Raw genomic sequence first — 24,176 nt, 5'->3', positions numbered from 1 at the left:
CACCACCAATTGATTAGCAATGAACTCAGATTCAAAAAGTCAATGGCAGCACAGTGGAAAACAGCACATTGCAGCTTTGGCTGTATTGTGTGGATGACTACAGACTCAACACAGTTTCTAAGGTGGTCCCGTGTTGATCTACAGGCCCTTAAATAATATCCTTAAGCCTCACAGAGAAATCCCTCATATATATGTATATGTATGTATGTGTGTGTGTGTGTGTGTGTGTGTGTGTGTGTGTGTGTGTGTGTGTATATATACATGTATCTATTTATTTATTTATTTATTTGTGCGTGCTGAAAATAATTAGTGCAAAAAGAGCGGGGGAGAAAAAACTAAGGTAGTGTTCATGGCTTCATTGTCCATTCAGAAATCTGATGGCAGAGGGGAAAAAGCTGTTTTCAAAATGTGAAGAGCATCTCCCAGGCTCCTGTAGCACCTCCTTGATGGTAGCAATGAGAGGGCATGCCCTGGGTGATGGGGGTGTCCTTCATGATGGATGCCAACTTTTTGAAGTATCACCTTTTGAAGGTGTCTTGGATGCTGGGGAGTCCTGTGCCCAAGATGGAACTGGCTGAGTTTACATCTTTATGCAGCTTTTTCCTATCCTGTGCAGTATCCCCATCATACTAGGTGGTGATGCAATCAGTTAGAATGATCTCCACAGTACATCTGTAGAAATTTGCAAGTTTTTTTGTTGATGTACCAAGTCTTCTCAAACTCCTAATGAAATATAGCCACTGCCAAGCCTTTGTAATTGCATCAATATGTTGGGCCCAGGATAGATCTTCAGATGTGACGCCCAGGAACTTGAAACTGCTTGCCCTTTTCACTGCTGAGCCCTTGATGAGGACTGGTGTGTGTTCCCTTGACTTATCCTTCCTGAAGTCCACAATCAATCCTTGGTCTTACTGACATTGAGTGCAATGTTATTGCTGCAACACTTTGCAACCAGCTGATCTGTCTCGCTCTTGTATGCCTCCTTGTCGCCATAGGAAATTCTGCCAACAATAAATGCCGTTTGAGCTGTGCCTCTAGCCATACATTTGTGGATGTAGAGAGAGTAGAGCAGTGAGCTAAACATGCATCCTTGAGGTGTGCCACTGTTGATTGTCAGCAAGGAGGAGATGTTATGCCCAGTTTTATGGGCCAAAGGGCCTGTATTGTGCTGTAGGTTTTCTGTGTTATTTCTGATCTGCACAAATTGTGGTTTCCCAGTAAGGAAGTCAAGGATCCAGTTGCAGAGGGAGGTACAGAGGCCCAGGTTTTGGATCTTGTTGATTGGAACTGAGTATATGATTGTGGTGAACACTGAGCTGTAGTCAATAAACAGCAGACTGACGTAGGTACAGGCCGACCAACTTGAATTTGGCATTCAGTAATCTGGTTCCACCTCTGGTTCAGACATAAGTTTTGCCAACCTAATTTCAAATTTCATGCATCGCTGAGCTAACCCGTCGCCACTACTTTGGTGGCACCATTAACAGAATCAGCTGTTAGCAGAGTCTTTAAAAGAAGCAAGTCATTCCTCTGTGTTAATCTGCATTTATTCGTATAGCCTGTGTTTATCTAACCCCAGTCATGTCTTCGTCGAATAAAGGAAGTGCTTCTCCTAGTGTAAAATGCAAGCACCGTGCATTATCCTGTACAAGATAAGGCAGAAGTTCTGAGAAAGCTCAACAGTGAAGAGCATATGCATCTTGTATTACATTGGCTCTTCCACAGTTTATGATGTAAAGAAACAAAAAGAAAAGCTGCTGGCAGTGAAAAATAATAATAAAAAAACAGCTGTGCATAAGGAAAACAATGGAAGATACTCACAACTAGATTTATCATAAAGTGGTTTAAATTCTGTATCTGCATAAGCGTAGAACTGTCTGGAGAGATGGTGAAGGAGCAAACAAAATTATTTCAGGACAAATTATGACTGGATTATGAGTGTGATTATAGTGAAGGGTGGTTTATGCGTTTCAAGCAGCGACATGGCATAAAGTTTCGTGAAGTGTGTGGTGACAAAGAAGCAGCTGCTGCGTTTGTTGATGAGCTCGCTACGTTAGCTTCTGATGAAAATTTACATTCTGAGCAGGTCTGCAAAGTGGATAAAATCACCTTAAATTGGTGTTATGCTCCAAGAGAAACACTGACTGCAGAGGAAGCAGAATCACCAACAAGTTATAAAGATCTTGTCTCTGTGTTGGACTGCTCTAACAGTTTTATGTTTAAGGAAAAACTATAAAACATTTCATTGAATTCCAAAACTTGAGCACAAAGCGTGTTAAAAACCCTTTACATAAATACATTATCATGTTAGATCTGCTCTTAAAATAAACCCCAACTCAGTGTCAGTGGTTGTGAATTACGTATGTATCCACCAATTACATTACCTTAACACTGCTTTGTGCATCTTAAAGCAGAACTCTTGGTAAAGAATAATGTTAACGGTTTTTATCTACCTAACACCTAACTGGACGTCATTAATTCAACCCCTGGACAATGGCATGTTATGCTCTTTGAAGGCTAAATGTTGCTCCCTGTTTATGAAGCAGCTACTGAGTGCAGTTGACTTTGGCAGACCAGTACAAGAATTTGAGAAAGAATTGCTTTTCATTTGTCATTTCTGTTTTTCTTTATTGTCCAAGGATGAGGTAATCAAGTGGGTTAGAGCTGTTAATTTAATTAACCCTAACCTAACCACCAGTGATTCAGCAAAATCACTAATCTGGCACTGTGCAGGTCTCAATCATTCTGGATTTCTGGTGGTCAGCCTGCATTACTATTGTCTAGGTGATCCAAGCCAGATCTGGGCACAGGATCAAGACCTTCTACATGTGTGTGGAGCACAATGGATATTCTCTATTAAAAGGACAGTTAACAAGGACGTGAGGGATAACTTCTTCATTCTTGGAGTGAACTGCCAGAAGCAAGTACAAAACAACTTTTAAGACATCTGAGCAGGTACATAGATAGGAAAGGTTTAGAGAGGCGTGGGTCAAACACGGATAAATGGGACTAGTTTAAATGGGCATTTTGGTAGGCATAGGTAATTTGTTCTGAAGGGCCTGCACGTAGGTAACAACCTCAATGTTGAAGTGTATCAGTACTGTAAAGAATGTAACAATTGCTTGATCTCAGTGTCTACTATTGAAGTAATTATTATCCAGACAGAGGGCTTCAGGCACAGCATTCAGCAAATACTTAACTAAATTAATGACTTGTAATCTCATTGTAGGATAATGGATAAGAATAATTAAGCTTCATGGCAGATCTGGTCTTGGTATAACTTCTGAAGTGCACAGCTTAAAAACATTGCCAGTGCTTATTGATAATAAAATAATAAATAATAGCTGGCTCTAATTGTACATTACGTGAGGAAATTGGAGGAAGTAACTTTCAAAGGAAAGGCTTGGATAGTTTAAATGCAGATAATCTGTGGTGAACTTCTAATGGGCTGCACAGTCTGAAAATATGTGATTGTACATCTAAACAGTAAAAGTAGGGGTTAATTTCAATTTTCCTGTAATTTCATGAAATATGCATAATAGTAAATGGAGGAGACAATTTCAAACAGAGTAGATGCATGATATTTGGAGAAATGTAATAAATGGCAGTAGCAAATTTCAGGAGGGACTGACTGGTCAGATGTACAGTGACAAAGTTTAATGCTGAGCTGTATTAACTGATGCATGATTGTGGCTTGAAGAGTGACATTAGAAGTTGTATAATTGTAATGAGGATGCAGAAGCAAAGACGGTGCATCTAATTTTTTTTTTGAAGATTAAAAGAAATATCCATAGGGATGCTTGTCTTTATCGATTCAAGTAACATTAGTTTCACCTCATCTAGAGTGCAAGTTCAATCATTTTATGGAAGACGCTGATATTTACCAGAAGTATCCCAGGGATGATATAGCAAAGTTACTTAGACTGAAGAAGCTATGATGGTTCTTGAAGCAGAGGAAATTAAGTACAGATTTTGAAGATCATGAGGGTTGTGGTGAAGTAGATAAAATTAAATTGTTTCTCATGGCAGGAAGGGCCAATAATCAGATTTTTAAATGTTTGGCCAAAGTTCCAGATGTGGTATAAAGAAACTTCCACCAAATGTATTGTGACCTAGAATGCACAACATCAAAAGATTATAGAAGTAAGTTCAGTGGTAAATTTTAAAAGAGAAATTAATAGATTTTAGAGAGGAAAATACTTGAGGAAAATTGGGGGTGACAGGGATTGTGGGTCTACTGCGTATCAGTTTGCTTCTGTGGTGTTATTCTGTGATTCCCTACCATTGTCTATATAATAGCTTCACAAAACTTTGTTCAAGAAAATAATGTTCTTTTTAAAGTATTTATTGCAGGACCTTCACATGTTGGTGTGCAGTGGTATTCAGAGGAAGAGAGAAATTCATTGTTCTGGAGCCTGAAGTTTGTACAATAAAAGATTCATGTAAACTGCAGTTGCTTTTATGTGACAGCCATCAAAATCATATTGTGCTCTAGACAGTACCATGGGAGTATTTGAAGTGTGAAGAAGCAAGCTTAATTGCTTGCACTCAAAAGCATAAATGGACTTTCTCACTGCCCCAGTCTTTGCCTCCCACCCTAATTTTGTTAAGTTTGTTTCCAAGCAATAATTTATAATCATTCTAAGTAAGTTGTATCAATATAATTACAACTGGTGAGCAGCCATTGTCATGGTGTCTCTAGCTGCATTGTTGACCATAATTAATAAACCCTGTTACATCTGAACTATGGGATTAGATGGACCTTGCACATAGATGAGTGCAGGATTGAATCTTAATTCTGCTTGTTAACGTTGTTTTCTTGCGGCTGATTGTCTCTTGCTATCTGCTTTTATTCAGCTACGTGATGGTGTACTCACCAAAATAAAGATATTTCATAGTTTGGGTTATTGCTAAAACAGCAGACGAGCCTCCTGTACTGTCAAGATGAAGTCATACTCAGGTTGGAGGAACAACACCTTATATTCCGTCTGGGTAGCCTCCAATCTGATGGCACGAACATTGACTTCTCTAACTTACATTAATGCCCCTCCTCCCTTTCTTCTTCCTTCCTTCCTTCCTTCCTTCTCTCTCTGTCCCTCTCTTTTTTTTCTTTCTCTGTTCCTCTCACAATAACTCCTAGCCTGCTCTCCATCTTCCTCTGGTGCTCCCCTTTCCTCTTTCTTTCTCCCTAGGCCTCCCATCCCATGATCCTTTCCCTTCTCCAGCTCTGTATCCCTTTTGCCAATCAACTTTCCAGCTCTTAGCTTCATCTTTCCCTCTCCGGTCTTCTCCTATCATTTCGGATCTCCCCCTCCCACTTCCAAATCTCTTACTATCTCTTCTTTCAGTTAGTCCTGACAAAGGGTCTCGGCCCGAAACATCAACTGTATTTCTTCCTATAGATGCTGCCTGGCCTGCTGCGCTCCACCAGCATTTTGTGTGTGTTGCTTGAATTTCCAGCATCTGCAGTTTTCCTGGTGGTAACGAGTAAATTTACAGATTTAACTTGAAGAATTCATTTTCCCATCCTGCAACATTTGCAATTTCTTTAAGGATTGGATCTGCATGAGATGGATGCACTCTTGGATGCAAAAGTATTACCCAAGGCTGAAATACCTGTTTCACTGTGATGTGGTGCATCAAAGTTATCTGGAGCCTCTCAACCCTGCCAGTTCTTTTTCAAGTTGCCCTCTGTTTCCTATCCCACACACAATAAAACACCACTAGCAATATCATCACATTTCATCAAGAGTGGACTCTTACAAGTTTGTCTTTTAAGATATGGAGAAACCCAACACAGAGGCAATCCAGGATTTTGCTTTATTTTCACTTCTTGTAAAAGTGTTAGGCATGAAATAATTCCTATTGTATTTTAAAGTGAAAATCCTACTCTGCCAATGACATCATTTAGAATTTATTTAAATCTTACATCCTTCCCACAACGTGATGGAGTAAATATCTTTGCGTTATGATTCTGTCGCAGTGTACAGATGTGTGAATTTATAAGTCCAATGGCTTGTAGAAAGAATCTGTCCTGTAACCTGTTGGCCTGGTTTTAATGCTGCAGTACTATTTGCCAGATGGAAGCAGCTAAAGCAGTTTATGGTCGGGGTGACTGGTGTCCCTGATGATCTTCCAGCCTTTCTTTCTGCACCTGCTGCTTTAAGTGTCCTCAATGGAGGGATGTTCAGACCACAGATGCGTTTGGCTGCCCGTACCACTCTCTGCAGTGCCCAGCGATCAAGGTTGGTTCAGTTCCCTTCCCAGTCGGTGATACAGCCAGTCAGTATGCTCTCCGTGGTGCCCCTCTAGAAGGTCTTGAGGATTTGAGGGCCCGTGCTGTACTACTTCAGTCCCTTGAGGTGGAAGGGAGACACACTGTTGTGCTTTTTTTTGCCACAAAGCCAGTGTGTACAGTCCAGGTGAGATCATTGGTGAGGGGTATAGTGAGGAACTTGAAACTACTCACCCTCTCAACTGCAGTCCTATTGATGTTGATCAGGCCGAGTCAGTCACCGTTCCTCCTGTAATCCACAATCAGCTCTTTTGTTTTTTGGACATTGAAGGAGAGGTTGTTATCCTGGCCCCATTTTGTCAGGGTGTCAACCTCTCCTCTGTAGGCTGTCTCATTACCTTTAGAGATAAGGCCGATCAAAGCCGTGTCATCTGCAAATTTGATCAGCAGATTGGAGCTGTGTGTGGCAGTACAGTCATGGGTGTAAAGGGATTAGAGGAAGAGACAGGACACAACCTTGGGAGGCACCTGTATTGAGGGGCAGAGGTGAGGGAGCCCATCCTTACCACCTGTCGGCGATCCGATAGAAAGTCTAGGATCCTGCTGCACAAGGTGGGGTGCAGGCTGAGGTTTCTGAGCTTCCTGTCAAGTCTGGAGGAAATTATGGTGTTGAATGCTGAACTGTAGTCCAGGAACAGCATTCTAACGTATGCACCCTCTTCTCCCGATGAGTGAGGACAGTGTGTAGTGCTGTGGTTATGGTGCCATTGGTAAACCAGTTCTGTTGGTAGGCAAATTGTAGGGAGTCCAGTGTGGGTGGTAGCATGCTGCAGATGTAGTCTTTATTCAACCTCTTAAAGCATTTGCTTATAATTGAGGTGAGTGCGACAGGGCACCAATTGTTCAGGCATGCTACCTTTGTTTTCTTAGGTACAGGGACAATGATGGACGATTTGAAACAGGAGGGCACTACACACTGGGAGAGGGAGAGATTAAAAATGTCCATAAACACACCAGCCAGCTGTTCAGTGCCCTGGGATGCCGTCCGGCCCCGCTGTCTTGTGGCTGTTGACACGTTGGAATGTTCTATGTACCTCAGCCTTGGAGATGACCAAGGTACAGGTCTTGTCGACGGCTCTCCTTGGGTTCAGTCCTATCAACCTCGAATCAAGCATTTGGGAAAAAAAAAACATTTAGCTCATTTGGGAGCAAGGTAGCAATGTTGGCTGTACTGCTGTGTTTCCTCTTGAAGTCCGCGATGGTGTGCAGTCCTTGCCATACGCTGCATATGTCATTGTCGCAGAATTGTGACTGGATTTTGTCCCTGTGTTGCTGCTTTGCCATCTTGATGGCTCTACATAAATCGTAGTGGCATCTTTTGAACTCCTGTTGATCTCCGGAGGTGAAGGCTTTATCCCTTGCGCTGAGAGCAACATGCACTGAACTATTTAACCAAGGCTTCCAGTTTGGGTAGACCTGGATTGATTTTTGGGAAACAGTATCTTCAGTGCACTTCCATATGAAGCTTGTGACCACCACCACATCATATTTAAAAGGAGGTGTACTATTAGGTTTTATTGCAGATTTCAAATAGTGTGTTCCTTCTCTTCACAGGATTATTTGCATCTGTGGAAACCAGATAAAAATGTGTTTTCCCACAAAGGTCAATCACAAGAAATGATTAGCCTCCCCGTGATCTGTACTTTATTTTTCGTTTTACTTTGTCTAGGATGGAAAATATGATGTTGGTGGAGGAGAAAAGTTTGATTCCCTCACAGATCTGGTGGAACACTACAAAAAGAATCCAATGGTAGAGACCCTGGGCACTGTCTTGCAGCTCAAACAGGTGAGAAACAAAATAAAATTGCTATTGTACATGAGAAGGAAGCATTGTTATAATGAGTAATATTGCACTTCGGAGAGATTAAACTGGACTTCGATGGTGTCTTGCACCTGAAACTTTAACTCTGTGTCTCTTCCACAGATGTAGAGTATTTGCTGAGTATTTCCAGAATTTAGATTTGTAGCATCTGCAGTTTGTTTTCTGATTTGTCATTAATCCTAGTCATTGAAAACTCTGCTCAATAGCAATGTTGAAGCTCTACCACTAGAGGGAACCAAGAGTCAATATTTAAGATCTTGGTCCAATAATAAAGGTGCATTGGCTATGTAAAATGGTGCAAGATAGTGGGATGTAAGGCTCCATTCCAGAGCAATATTTAAATTCTTTATCTGTAAACCCTTCTTAGAGATGTACTCCTATTATCAGCATTTCTCAAGTTCTGAGGATCTCCTGCAGCACTTTAAAGAGAATGAAGTATTTTGAAGTGTAATTGGCCTAGAACGTGGTAAATACAGCAGCACCTCTACCATACTCACTCTTCTACTGGCAGGAACTCCGCTTTAGTAATATTGATTAAGTGAGATGTACTAGCCAAGATATAGAAACTCTACAAAGCAATGTCATGAGAATTTTTTATCAACACAATGCTGGAGGAAAACAGCAAGTCAGGCAGCATCTGTGGAGGGGTATGACATTTGTGTGTGAGTGTGTGCGCGCGTGCATACACACTTGCTGGGTTCCTCCTGCATTTTGTATGTATAAGACTTGATGAAGAATCTTGCCCCAAAATATTGATGGTTTATTCCCCTCCATGGATGCTGCCTGACTTGCTCAGTTCCTCCAGCAATTAAGTGTGTGGCTCAAGATTTCTAGCATCTGCAGAATCGACTGTATTTGTCGATTTTTTTTTTAATGCACTTGAGAGAGCAGATGGAGCCTCGATTTAATATCTCATCCAAAGGACAGTTGAAGTATTTATCCTTTTGCTCTCAGTGGAACATGGGGTTAAAGTCAGAAGAGTAGACGCAGCTGGCACACTTGCACGGTAATGAATGTCAGTGGCAGTGTTTTGAGAGCAAGCTGCTGCAATTTCTGGAAAAATGGCTTGTGACAGCAGAGTGGGGAAAGGTGGACAGGGTACTGCAACAACTAAACTCCCAGTTGCTGTTAATTGTATTAGCAGAGCCAAGGCACGTACTGTCCATCAGAAAATAATGAGCCCTTTGTTAGTATTTTCTTCTCACTTTGTTTAGTATCCAAATGAATAGATGTACAGTATTAGAAGCACCAATGATTCCCAATTAAAGCTTGGATTTAATATAATGAAGGCACTGCTTCAGAAATTTTACACAGGCTGATTCCTAATAAGACATTCTGTGTCCTGTTGTGATTTGCTTGCAGGGCCAGTGCAGTGCTTGTTGGTGTCACATTGCTTCAAACATGAGATTACTGCTGCACTCTCCCTGAAGGCTTGCTCCCACACAGGCTTCTGCAGTGTATTACATTGTTATTACCTTTTTAAACTGAAACATGCAACCAGCTCGGAATAGAGTTGTGATTAATCTTCTACAGGGAAGAGTTTACAGTGTAATTAGATTGTGGAAGTCTGTTCTGAATCTCCGTAGAGATATGAGCATGTCCTCCGTAAGCTTACGAAGATTGGAAAGAAGTGCCTTTCTTCTCCACAGGGTATTTGACTACAAAGTAAATACCTGTCAGTGCAATATTGAAATGTCCCTGTGTTGAAGAGTCAAAGAAAATGGGAGGAGGGGCATGCGAATCAAGGTGTCGGGGAATGCAGGAACAGCTTTTATAATTTGCTTTTCCCCATCTCCACAGCCACTCAATACGACACGAATTAATGCAGCTGAGATTGAAAGTCGAGTGAGGGAACTGAGCAAGCCAGCTGAAATGATGGACAAGTTGAAGCAGGGATTCTGGGAAGAATTTGAGGTATGTTTTTTTTTGACCATGCCATTCTGAGAGAGAACAGCTTGCACTGGGAATGAGTGACATCTTCATTGGATCCATGGACTCTCCATTCATTTCTGAGAACAGGGTTTGGTGTAATGGTAACATCAAAGGTTTCAGAGAATTAAAATCCAGACCTGCCCATTTACATATAAAAATACTGGCAAACATCATGATTCCTTTTAGAAATGTGTAAAATAAATCATTTTGATTATTTGTTTTGTCTTCATGTTTAAGTGCTTAAATGCTATTAGGCCTCCAGATGGAGGACTTCATCAGAGTTGATAAGAAGGTCACTGAATTCATCAGAGCAGGGAAATGAATTGCTCGTTAAAATTGCATGCTGGATTGAAATTGAGTTTTTTTGTCATTATGATGTCAGTTCAGCACCCTTGATTTGTAGGGGTTAGTAGGTCCATCAATTCTTTTGCAATATAACACGAGAAAAATAAATCAGAACTGATGGAAAGGAAAGTAAATTTGTAAAGTATTCATTCTGTTCTGTCTTTCACAACAAGCATTTCAGGTATAAGGAAGCAACCCCTTTACTTTGGTTCTAGTAATTATTTTTTATTTACTGAAGAGCACAGAACATGTTCTTCCAGCCCTTTGAGCCACGCTGCCCAGCAAACCCTGATTGAACCCTAGCCTAATCATAGGACAATTTACAATGACCAATTAACCTACCAACTGGTACATCTTTGAACTGTGGGAGGAAACGGGAGCACCCGGAGGAAACACACGTGGTCGTGGGAAGGAAGTACAGACAGCGGCAGGAATTGAACCCGGATCACTGGTACTGTAGAGCGTTGTGCCAACCACTACACTGGTGTGCCATGTAGATAATATCAATTCTGTGGGGTTTAGTACCTTTTCATTTATTACCAAAACACATCATGAAACAATAAAGTGCCTGTAACATGAAATGTCAATGTCACAGTCCTTTCTGATTTAGGTATTAATATTGTAGATATTGTTATTCCTCTCTGCACCTTGTGGCACATTCGGCAACAAGATTGTCATTTCTTTAGAGTTTTGTCTTTGTTGTAATGATTTGCTAGCTTGACTTTCAATCCAGCAAGGATTGGAAAGCGTGCAAAGGGTCAGCCAGATTCAAGCCCGGGTCCACTTGCCTCGAAGTCTGGTGCTGATACCACTACACCACTGGCTGGCACTGTATATATTAGTGATCTTCATTTTAAGAAGTTTGTAAATCCTCGAGCTCCCCACTCAGAATCATCACAAGTATGCCTTTGTCTGTCACACTACCTCAGTTTAAGAAATTAATTTGCCATTATTCACTTCAGGCCAATTAGGGATGAGCAGTAAATGCTACCTTTGCCAGAATTGCCCAAATTCTGTGTATAATTTTAAAAATATGTGGAAATAACTAGCAAAAGATTTGGTTACAGGAGATCGTAAATATAGAAGTTTCTGGAACTGCCCAGCAGATTTGCCAAAAAAAAAGAGTGGTTAGCGTTTGGGTGTAAAATGTTTCTTGATTCCAAGGATAACTTAAGTTGTTTTCGAACAGCAGTATGCCATTTAGTGTATATTTTGGTTGACATTACAGAAAGCGCAGATGTTTTCTGACTAAGATCATAATGTTCTGTGGATTCTGTCAATGTTCATAAATCCCTGGAGTGATATGAAAATGACAGCCAGCTGTGTCCTCAGTCAAACTATCTGCATTCCTGCCACTACATTTCACTGTGTTTAAATCCTCTGGTTCCTATCCAACTGATAGACTACTGTCAGACACTGCCATTATTAATAATGTTGCTGAGAATCTTCATCTCTTAAGCTTCAAAGCCTGACTGATTTTACAGAGTTTTTTTTCCCTGTCCATTTCTCAGTATGTTCCTATTAATGGCAGTCATTGTGTAGCTCTTCACCAAGGAGACTTATTTTGTGTAATCTTCATCCACCCTCTAACCCCTCACCTAGTTTCACCTATCAACTGCCAGTTTATACTCCTTCCCCTTACCCCACCTATTCTGACTTCTGTCCCCTTCCTATATGGTCCTGATCAAGGGCCCCACACTGTGACATTGACTATCGATGCTGCCTGACTTGCTGAGTTCCTCTAGCATTTTGTCTCTGTTGCTCAAGATTTCCACCATCTGCAGAATCTCTGGTCTTTGTATAATCTGACTTTGCGGAAAATCACAGCCACATCTCAATTTACCCTCGGCTGGATATTACAAAATAAGTTTTACGGCAGGACCAAGTCAAAGGACAGTGGCATCACTTAAAGTCTGACTATTTACCTGACCTGGTGTTCTGTTGTAGACACTACAGCAGCAGGAGTGCAAGCTTCTTTATAGTCGAAAGGATGGGCAACGGCAAGAAAATAAATATAAGAACCGGTACAAGAACATCCTGCCTTGTAAGTATGGAGTCACCCAACCCGTCATAGCAAGTTTCATATTCTCTCTCAAACCCCCGGCCCCTCCGTTCTCCTATGTGCAAGTTTCATTGTAACTACTTAACCTTCATCGGTGACTGGTGGTTGCCTTTGAACTATAAATTCTGGCTGGATAGCTTCACAGCTGACTTCATCCATTTTGGGACACGGCAAATAAGTGGTAGGGGTGGCAAACAGCATTTGGATTCGTGGAATATAGGTCTAGGAGAATAAAGATGTTCTAAAGATTTTGTTCATTCTAGAGATTAGGAGAATGGGTGAAGAGGTGCTAAAGGGAATAATACTGGGAATTGTACGTTCATGCACTTTGGTTGAAGGAATAAAAGCATGGACTATTTTCTAAATGAAGAAAATTCAAAAATTCCTGGTGCAAAGGGACTTGGGAATTCTCGTGCAGGATTCCCTAAAGGTTAACTTGCAGGTTGAGTCGGCGGTGAAGAAGGCAAATGCAATGTTAGCATTCATTTTGAGAGGACTAGGATATTAAAGTGAGGATGTAATGCTGAGGCTTTATAAGGCACTGGTGAGGTCTCACTTGGAGCATTGTGAGCAGTTTTGGGCACCTTATTTAAGAAAGGATTTGCTGACATTGGAGAGGGCTCAAAGGAATTACCTGAGAATGATTCCGAGATTGAAAGGCTGAGCATATGAGGAGTGTTTGATGGCTCTGGCCCTTTATTTGCTGGAATCTGGAAGGGTGGGGGGGATCTCATTGAAGCCGATTGAATATTGAAAGGCCTAGGTAGAGTGGATGTGGAGGGGATATGTCCTATGGTGGGGCATCTAGGTCCAGAGTGCACAGCCTCAATAGAGGGATGTCCATTTAAAACAGAGATGAGGAAGAATTTCTTTAGCAAAAGGTTGGTGAATCATTGCCACAAGCAGCTGTGGAGTCCAAGTCATTGGGTATATTTAAGGTGAGGGTTGATAGATTCTTGATTAGTCAGGGTGTGAAAAGCTATGGAAAGAAGGCAAACGAATAAGATTGAGAAGGGAAATAGATCAGCCATGATGAAATAGTGGAACAGACTCGATGAGCTGAATGGCCTAATTCTGCCCCCATATTTTGTGATCTAATTGTCCTTTGAGGATATGTTTGGTGAGCTAGACTTTTCATTTTTGAAGTTAAGGAGGATGAGAGTGACTTGATAGAGGTATATAAGATTGATAAAGAGGCATAGAGTGGACAGCCAGCAGGTTTTTCCTCAGGGCAGAAATGGCTAATACATGAGGGCATAATTTTAAGATGATCGGAGGAAATTACATGAAGGATGTCAAACATAGTTTTTTTTACATGTAGACTGATGGGTGTGTGTAATGCACAGCTGGGGTGGTGGGAAAGGCAGATAGATTAGGGACACTTAATAGACTCTCATAAGTATGTGAAAGAAATAAAAATGGAGGGCTATGTGGGAGGGAAGGGTTGAATTGATTTGGGAGTAGTTTAAAAGGTCAGCACATTATGGCCAAAGGCTTGTACTGTGCTGTGCTGTTCTAATGGTTTAATTCTCCCAGTGGGAGTTTTAAACTGCATTTTCAATGTCTCTGTGTTAAGTTGTTTGGCACACAATACCAATCATTTTTTCCTTATAGTTGACCATACTCGAGTAGTCCTACATGATGGAGATGTGACTGAACCTGGTTCTGATTACATCAATGCTAATTTCATTATGGTGAGTATTTCGTGCTTTCTATTTTCACATGGAATTTATATTGAAAGATTTGAAAGAGATATGACAGATTTTGTGTGAGTTTATAATTGGTGGTAGTGAGAATGTTGAAGTTCAGAAAAGCAGTAATCTTAAGATAAATCACTGTGGAAAGGATTTGGTCTTATGGAAGTATAACTGTGTAGATAAATAACTGGGTCTTGATCTTGTTGCTGAACAAAGAGAAAATGAAAGGCTCTACCTGTATCTCAGTTTTCAAAAAGCAAATTATTCAGTCACTATGACACCTCTGGGGTTAAATTAGTTTTGTTAATCTACCATGAGCTGTCTAAATCACATCCAAAAATTTATAATTTGATATTGAATTTGAATTTTAGAAATGCATGGAATAATTTAACAGCTGGCCGATCTGTTTCTAGCGAACCACACTGACTGATTTTTGATAGCTAAAGGGAAAGCAGTAAATGTAACTTTATTTCTTTCTCTTTAATTTAACAGTTATTAATCAGGTCTGACTTGTTAATATGCTGTATTCATTTGTCTAACGCAGCATGACATTGAGAGCAACCGAACCACAACCAAGCCAAAAAAGACTTACATTGCCACGCAGGGATGTTTGCATGACACAGTGAATGACTTCTGGAGGATGGTTTTTCAAGAAAACTCGCGAGTAATTGTCATGACAACGAAAGAAGTGGAAAGAGGAAAGGTAAGTCTTATTGAACATGAGGATTTTTAAATCATGTTTGGCTAATCTGGGGATCCTGTCGTTGAATGTAATAAGTTGGGCGGAGACATGTTGGTAATCAGCATCTGGTATTTGCTCGGTCCTAGTTCAACAGCAGTTTGTATCAAGCACTGCACACCTATCACAGTGCTAATAGTATTATCTTTCTGCATCTACTTAAACTATTTCCCTACTGAAGGCATTGATTCAGCGAACTGGAGTAATCATTCAATCCCTGGTGAATATTGCCAACTCAGACAGTGCTCGGGGGGTGGGGATGAGAATAGAATTTTTCTATCTTCTCTCTGCAATTTCCTGTTTTTGCTGGCTGCTCTGAATTTATACCACTAAATGCTGTGGTAATTACATGCCCTTGCATGTTCCCATTTTAAAATCCCATTTTTTCCTCAATTAGGTATAATTGATACCCTAGTACTTATTATAGGTGGTAGGGTGGATTTATGTCTCTACCAAAGGAGGTGTAAGGTGCTCCTTCCCTCCAGTAGCCTGTGGGTCACCTGTTGGGCAAGGTGTAGCACCTGCTTAGCCCTCCGATCAGGGTCATGTGAAGCCATGGAAACAGGTTGTGGATGGTTGTATGAGCAGCTGGTGCATATCACAAATCCTGGTTATGCAACCACTGACACGGGCAGACAATCTCTGAAAAGTATTGATAATGATCTTGTTCACCCGTCTTGTAAAGACACTGCCCAGAAGAAGGCAACGGCAAGCCACTTCTGTGGAAAAATTTGCCAAGAACAATCATCAATGATCACCCACATCATACAACACAGCACATGATGATAAGTGCTTATTGTTTGTTTATAGTAACATAGTTATTCTTGTAGCCCTTGGTTACATCTTTTCTGAATTTAATCTTTATCTACCTAAGTTTGTGAAATCTATTGAGCAATTTATTTTTCTCTAAGTTAAATGCAAAAATGTTCTTCCTTTTTTGGATGTAGTAACTTGCTTTATTCTTAGTTGGATACATGCAGGAGTTGTGTAGAATGAGAATTGTGTAGAATGTCCGTAAGTAGTTGGGGACAGAGCCTGTTGGTTTTGAGGTAGAATGGTTGCAAGGCTGTGGGAAGATAGCTTCATAGTTAGGGTACAAACATGGCTCTAAACATGAACCTTGGAAATAAAATTGCTTGATTGTTTTTACTTCACAGCTCAGTCCTTCCTAGCATATTCTTCTCCATAACAGCCTGATGTACTTTTATATTTTGATTTGTATATTAATTTTTTTTAATGATTGAATGACTTATTTCAGAGCAAATGTGTGAAATACTGGCCAGATGAGATGTCCTCGAAGGAATATGGTGCTATGCGTGTTAAGAATGTTCGTGAGAACCCAGCACATGACTATATTTTAAGGGAGCTCAAACTTTCTAAAGTAGGACAGGTAAGAGTGCAGATTGAAATTGATGTTTGTTTAAGTGTGAAGTGTTTCTTTGTATTAAATGTGTCCTCTTTTTGCTGTCAGTTGGCTGGTTTAAATATACATCTCTGCTTTTAGGGGAGCACTGAAAGGACAGTATGGCAATATCATTTCAAAACGTGGCCTGATCACGGTGTTCCTAGTGATCCAGGCGGTGTCCTGGATTTCCTTGAAGAAGTTAATATCAAACAGGAGAATATCCCAGAAGCTGGGCCAGTCGTGGTCCACTGCAGGTATGGGGGAAAAATGGCTTTGAAATAGAAGACTTTAGTGGTCATTGAGTACAACCTATAGACTCACTTTACAAGGACTCTACAACTCACCTTCTCAGTGTTATTTATTATTATTATTACTTGTTTTTTCCAGGTTTAAAAGTTGAAATTCAAAGTACATTTAGTATCAAAGTGTGTATACGTTATACAATCTTGAAATTCGTCTCCTTACAGGCAGCCACAAAGCAAAGAAACCCAAAGAACCCATATTAAAATGACTGTTAAACGCCCAATGTGCAGAGAGGGGGAGGAGAAAAAACAAATCATACGAACGATAAAAATAAGCAAATAGCATTCAGAATGAAAGTCAGTCCGTAGACATGAAGCCCGGAGTGGGCCTCGGCCTCAGCCTCGATCTGAGTAAACATTGCAGACTTTCTGTATTTGCATGGTTTGTCAGCTTTATGTAGCTTTTCATTGATTCTGTTGTAATACTTTGTTCTGTGAATGCCTGCAGGAAAATGGATCTTCAGGGTATTGTTTGGTGACATACCTACTTTGATGAAAAATTTACTTTGAACTTGAACTTTGATTTGACGTTGGTAATGATGCTCAATTCTTCTTGCATAAAACACCATTGAAACATACACATTAAACTAATGCTGGAAACTTGCTGTAGTTAAAAGTGAATTTGGTGTAGTGTTCATTGGTGTACCTATCAGCCATGAGAGATGTTCACAAGACTTTAACTATTGGCTTCCACTAAGTATGTATTGCAAGATGAGAGGGGGTAGGTTTAAGGGGGATGTGAGGGCAAGTTTTTTAAAACTCATTTGTGGATGCCTGAAATGCACTGCCTGGTTTAGAATCATGGAAAACCTGCAGCACAATACAGGCCCTTTGGCCCACAATACTGTGCCGAACATGTACTTACTTAGAAATTACCTAGGGATACTCATAGCCCTCTATTTTTCTAAGCTCCATGTACCTATGCAAGAGTCTCTTAAAAGAACCTATCGTATCCACCTCCACCACCGTTGCCAGCAGCCCATTCTACGCACACACCACTCTCTGCATAAAAAAAACAACTTGCTCCTTACATCCCCTCTGTACCTACTTCCAAGCACCTTTAAACCATGCCCTCTCGTGTTTGCCATTTCAGCCCTAGGAAAAAACCTCTGACTATCCACACGAACAACACCTCTCATCATTTTATACACCTCTATCAGGTCACCTCTCATCCTCCGCTGCTCCAAGGAGAAAAGGCCAAGTTCATTCAACCTATTCTTGTAAGGCATGCTCCCCAATCCAGGCAATGTCCTTGTAAATCTCCTCTGCACCTTTTCTATAGTTTCCACATCCTTCCTGTAGTGAGGTGACCAGAACTGAGCACAGCACTCCCAAATGGAGCCTGACTAGGGTCCTATATAGCTGTAACATTACCTCTCAGCTCTGAAGCTCAATCCCACGGTTGATGAAGGCCAATGCACTGTATGCCTTCTTAACCACAGAGTCAACCTGCGCAGCTGCTTTGAGCGTCCTATGGACTCGGACCCCAAGATCCCTCTGATCCTCCACACTGCCAAGAGTCGTACCATTAATACTATATTCTGCCATCATATTTGACCTACCAAAATGAACCACCTCACATTTATCTGGGTTGAACTCCATCTGCCACTTCTCAGCCCAGTTTTGCATCCTATCGATGTCCCATTGTAACCGTTGACAGCCCTCCACACTATCCACAACACCCCCAATCTTTGTGTCATCAGCAAATTTACTAACCCATCCCTCCACTTCCTCAGCCAGGTCATTTATAAAAATCACGAAGAGTAAGGGTCCCAGAACAGATCCCTGAGGCACCCCACTGGTGACTGACCTCCATGCAGAATATGACCCATCTACAACCACTCTTTGCCTTCTGTGAGCAAGCCAGTTCTGGATCTACAAAGCAAGATCCCCTTGGATCCCAAAGGGGATACATAGGCATATGTAGAAGGGTTTTAAGAGATGTTTGGACAGCCACATGGATATAAGGAAGATGGAGGGATATATGGACATGGTGTAGGCAGGTGGGATTAGTGTTGGTGTTTTTGATTTGCTTTGTAGCTGGTTCGGCAGAACATTGTGAGCCAAACGGCTGTTCCCGTGCTGTACTCTACTATGTTCTAAGTATAATAAAGCTATTCTTCACTTGACTTCATGGGCTTTCATGACATGGGGAAATGCAACTGAATTTACAATGTCTCCTCCTTATTCCGCTTTAAACTGTAATGTTTCTGTTTATAGGTGAGGTTGGTGATTGATTGGTCAAAGAAGTTGCTGTGTAAGGTTTACACTATAAATGGCTGGAGCAGGTTGTTGTAAGACCATAAGCTATAGAAGTAGAATTAGACCACTTGGTCCATCGATTCTGCTCTGCCATTTCATCACAGCTAATCCAGTTTTCCTCTCAGCACCAATCTCCTGCCTTCTCCCCATATAACTTCATGCCCCAACTAATCAAGAATCTATCAACCTCTGCCTTGAATATAGATAAAGACATGGCCTTCACAGCTGCCTATGGCAAAGAATTCTGGAGGATCACCACCCTCTGCTTAAAGAAATTCCTCCTTGTCTCTGTTTTAAAAGGACATCCTGAAGCTGTGTCATCTGGTCTTAGACTCTCCCACCATAGGAAATATCCTTTCCACATCCACTCTATCAAGGCCTTTCACCACTGGATAGGTTTCTGTGAGGTCACCCCTCATTCTTCTGAATTCTAGTGAATACAGGCCCAGAGCATCAGACCCTCTTCATATGGCAAGACATTTAATCCTGGAATCATTTTCGTGAACCTCCTTTGAACCCTCTCCAGTTTCAGCACATCTTTTCTAAGATATGGTGCACAAATTTCACAATATTCCAAGTGAGGTGTCACTAGTGCTTTATAAAGTTTCAACATTGTATCCTTGCGTTTATATTCTAGTCCTCTTGAAATGAATGCTAACATTGCATTTGCCTTCCTCACCACAGACTCAACCTGCAAATTAACCTTTAGGGAATCCTGCACAAGGACTCCCAAGTCCCTTTGCACCTCAGTTTTTTGTATTTTCACTCCATTTAGAAAATAGTCAATGCTTTCATTTCTTCTGCCAGATGGCATGATCATACACTTTGCGACACTGTATTCCATCTGCCATTTCTTTGCTCATTCTCCTAATTTGTCTGTCCTTCTGCAGCCTCTCTACTTTCTCAAAACTACCTGTCCCTCCACCTATCTTCATATCATCTGCAAACTTTGCACAAAAGTTATCAATTCCACTATCCAAAATCATTGATATACAGCATATATAAAATCATATATCCAAATCATTGATATATAGCATGAAAAGAATCGGTCCCAAACAGAACCCTGTGGAATACAACTAGTAACCTATAGCCAGTCAGAAAATGCTCCCTTTATTCGCACTCTTTGCCTCCAGCCGGTCAGTCACTGCTTTATCCATGTTAGAATCTTTCCTGTAATACCATGGGCTTTCAGCTTATTAAGCAGCCTCATGTGTGGCACCTTGTCAAAGTCCTTCTGAAAATCCAAGTACTCAACATCAACTGATTTTCCTTTGTCTATCCTGCTTGTTACTACTTTAAAGAATTTTAACAGATTTGTCAGGCAAGATTTTACCTTGAGGAAACCATGCTGACTGTGGACTATTTTATCTTGTGCCTCCAAGTACCCCAAGACCTCATCCTTAATAATTGAGACCAACATCATCCCAGCCACTGAGATCAGACTAACTGGCTTATAGTTTCCTTTCTTCTGCCTTCTCTCTTCTTGAAGAGTGGAATGACAATTGCAATTTTCCAGTCGGCTGGAACCATTCCAGAATTTAATGATTCTTGAAAGATCATTACTAATACCTCCACAATCTCTTCAGCCACCTCTTTCAGAACCCTGGGTAACCTGGTCCAGGTGACTTAACAACCTTCAGACTTTTCAGCTCCCCAAGAACATTTCTCTCTAGTTATGGTAACTTCACACACTTAATGCCCACTGACTCCTGGAACTTCCACCATACTGCTAGTGTCACCACAGTGAAGACTGATGCAAAATACTTAATCGGTTCATCTGCTATTTCACTGTCCCCCATTACTACCTCTCTGGCATCATTTTCCAGCAGTCCAATATCCACCCTTGCCTCCCTCTTACACTTCATGTATCTGAAGAAACTTGTGGTATCCTCTTTAATATTATTAGCTAGCCTACTTCCGTATTCCATCTTTACCTCTTAATGACTTTTTAGTTGCCTTCTGTTGGTTTTTAAAGTTTCCCAATCCTCTAAATTCCCACTAATCTTGCCTCTATTATATGTCCTCTCTTTGGCTTTTATGTTGGTTTGACTTCTCTTGTTTGTGTCATCTTTCCATTAGAAAACTTCTTCCTCTTTGGAATATATATATCTCGTGCCTTCCGAATTGCTTCCAGAAATTCCAGCCATTGCTGCTGTGCTGCCATCCCTGCCAGTGCTCTTTTCTAATCGATTCTGGCCAACTCTTCTCTCAAGCCTCTGTAATTCCTTTTACTCCACTGTAATACTGATACACCTGACCTACTTTCTCCTTCTCAAATTTAGTGTGAATTTGATCATGTTATGATCACGTGCCCTTTAAAGTTCTTTTAAGTGCCATCTCGTAGGCACTCTAGAAATCCCCCCTCCTGGAATCCAGCACCAACCTGATTTTCCCAATCTACCTGTGTATTGAAATCTCCCATGAGTATTGTAACATTACTCTTTTGGCGTGCATTTTCCTGTCTCCTGTTGTAATTTGTTGACCACGTCCTTACTACTGTTTGGGGTCTGTATACAACTCCCATCAGGGTCTTTTTACTCTTGCAGTCCCTTAGCTCATTCCACAATGATTTAACACTTTCCAACCTTATGTCACCTCTTTCTAATGATTTCACTTCATTTTTTACCAACAGAATAATGCCGCCCCCTCTGCCTTCCTGGTTATCCTTTGACACAATGTGTATCCTTAGACATTAGACAAACCTATAATCTTTCAGCCATGATTTACATCATACCTGCCGATCTGCAAGTTCATCTACCTTATTCCATATACTGCGCACATTCAGATATAACACCTACAGTCCAGTATTCACCCTTTTAGATTTTGTTGCACCATATTTGTGTGGAGTTCTGTATAGGTATGTTCCAATGAGACGGAAGTTATGGTAGGGTACAGGAACCATGGTGTACAAAGACTGTAATAAATCTAGTCAAGAAGAAAAGAAAAGCTTACAAAAGGTTCAGAGAGCTAGGTAGTGTTAGAGATCTAGAAGATAATAAAGCTAATAGGAAGGAGCTTAAGAAGGAAATTAGGAGAGCCAGAAGGGGCCATGAGAAGGCCTTGGCGGGCAGGATTAAGGAAAGCCCCAAGGCATTCTACAAGTATGTAAAGAGCAAGAGGCTAAGGCGTGAAAGAATAGGACCTATCAAGTGTGACAGTGGGAAAGTGTGTATGATAGCAGAGGTACTTAATGAATACTTTACTTCAGTATTCAGTATGGAAAAGGATCTTGGTGATTGTAGTGATGACTTGCAGCAGACTGAAAAGCTTGAGCATGTAGATATTAAGTAAAAGGATATGCTGGAGCTTTTGGAAAACATCAAGTTGGTTAAGTCGCCAGGATCAGATGAGATGTACCCCAGGCTACTGTGGGAGGCGAGGGAGGAGATTGCTGAGACTCTGACAATGATCTTTGCATCATCAATGGGGACGGGAGAGGTTCCAGAGGATTGGAGGGTTGTGAATGTTGTTCCTTTATTCAAGAAAGGGAGTAGAGATAGCCCAGGAAATTATAGACCAGTGAGTATTACCTCAGTGGTTGGTAAGTTGATGGAGAAGATCCCGAGAGGCAGAATTTATGAACATTTGGAGTGGTATAATATGATTAGGAGTAGTCAGCATGGCTTTGTCAAGGGCAGGTCATGCCTTACAAGCCTGATTGAATTTTTTGAGGATGTGACTAAACACATTGATGAAGGTAGAGCAGTAGATGTAGTGTATATGGATTTCAGCAAAACATTTGATAAGGTACCCTATGCAAGGCTTACTGAGAAAGTAAGGAGGCATGGGATCCAAGGGGACATTGCTTTGTGGATCCAGAACTGGCTTGCCCACAGAAGGCAAAGAGTGGTTGTAGACGGGTCATATTCTGCATGGAGGTCGGTGACCAGTGGTGTGCCTCAGGGATCTGTTCTGGGACCCTTACTCTTTGTGATTTTTATAAATGACCTGGATGAGGAAGTGGAGGGATGGGTTAGTAAGTCTGCTGATGACACAGTTTGGAGGTGTTGTGGATAGTGTGGAGGGCTGTCAAAGGTTACAATGGGACATTGATAGGATGAAAAACTGGGCTGAGAAGTGACAGATGGAGTTCAACCCAGATAAGTGTGAAGTGGTTCATTTTGGTAGGTCAAATATGATGGCAGAATATAGTATTAATGGTAAGACTTGGCAGTGTGGAGGATCAGAGGGATCTTGGGGTCCGAGTCCATAGGATGCTCAAAGCAGCTGTGCAGGTTGACTCTGTGGGTAAGAAGGCATACGGAGTATTGGCCTTTATCAATCATAGAATTGAATTTAGGAGCCGAGAGGTAATGTTGCAGCTATATAGGACACTGGTCAGACCCCACTTGGAGTACTGTGCTCAGTTCTGGTTGCCTCACTACAAGAAGGATGTGGAAGCCATAGAAAGGGTGCATAGGAGATTTACAAGGTTGTTGCCTGGATTGGGGAGGATGCCTTATGAGAATAGGTTGAGTCAACTTGGCCTTTTCTCCTTGGAGCTACGGAGAATGAGAGGTGATCTGATAGAGGTGTATAAGATATGAGAGGCATTGATCGTGTGGATAGTCAGAGGCTTTTTCCCCAGGGTAGAAATGGTTGCCACAAGAAGACACAGGTTTAAGGTGCTGGGGAGTAGGTACAGAGGAGATGTCAGGGGTATGTTTTTTACTCAGAGAGTGGTGAGTGCATGGAATGGGCTGCCGACAACGGTGATGGAGGCAGATACGGTAGGGTCTTTTAAGAGACTTTTAGATAGGTACATGGAGCTTAGTAAAATAGAATGCTATAGGTAACCCTAGTAATTTCTAAGGTAGGGACATGTTCGGCACAATTTTGTGGGCTGAAGGGCCTGTATTGGGCTGTAGGTTTTCTATGTTTCTATGCTCAACCTTTTGATCTCTAACTTTGTCTGAGGTCTTACCAACAACTGCCTCCACATCCTGTCCATTAACGGTTCTGGCACTCTGGTTTCCATCCCCCTGCAACTCTAGTTTAAACCCCACCGTGCAGCATTAACAAGTCTTCCCACTGGGATATTAGTTCCCCTCCAGTTCAGGTACAAACCGTCCCTTTTGTACAAGTCCTACTTTCTCTGGAGAGCTCTTAAAGATAGCGGAGTCAAGGGATATGGGGAGAAGGCAGGAACGGGGTACTGATTGTGGATGATCAGCCATGATCACATTGAATGGCAGTGCTGGCTCGAAGGGCCTACTCCTGCACCTATTGTCTATTGGAAGAGAGCCCAATGATCCAAAAATCTTATGCCCTCCCTCCTACACCAACTTCTTAGCTATGTATTAAACTGTATAATC

At 41.3% G+C, this 24,176-nt stretch overlaps 1 protein-coding gene across 1 annotated transcript in view; it reads left to right on the top strand.

Moving 5' to 3' along the window:
• The window catches only part of ptpn11a (protein tyrosine phosphatase non-receptor type 11a), a 70,995-nt gene that overhangs the window by 20,316 nt on the left and 26,503 nt on the right, over positions 1–24,176 (top strand). The window contains exons 5-11 of the mRNA XM_073065824.1: positions 7,965–8,081; positions 9,918–10,031; positions 12,342–12,438; positions 14,071–14,150; positions 14,698–14,856; positions 16,151–16,282; positions 16,397–16,551. Of these exons, the coding sequence (XP_072921925.1) occupies positions 7,965–8,081; positions 9,918–10,031; positions 12,342–12,438; positions 14,071–14,150; positions 14,698–14,856; positions 16,151–16,282; positions 16,397–16,551 (854 nt within the window). The remainder of the gene's footprint in view (positions 1–7,964; positions 8,082–9,917; positions 10,032–12,341; positions 12,439–14,070; positions 14,151–14,697; positions 14,857–16,150; positions 16,283–16,396; positions 16,552–24,176) is intronic.

The sequence above is a fragment of the Hemitrygon akajei genome, chromosome 14 (assembly GCF_048418815.1).
Source record: "Hemitrygon akajei chromosome 14, sHemAka1.3, whole genome shotgun sequence".
NCBI lineage: Eukaryota > Metazoa > Chordata > Chondrichthyes > Myliobatiformes > Dasyatidae > Hemitrygon > Hemitrygon akajei.
This window is presented reverse-complemented; position numbering and strand designations above follow the sequence as displayed.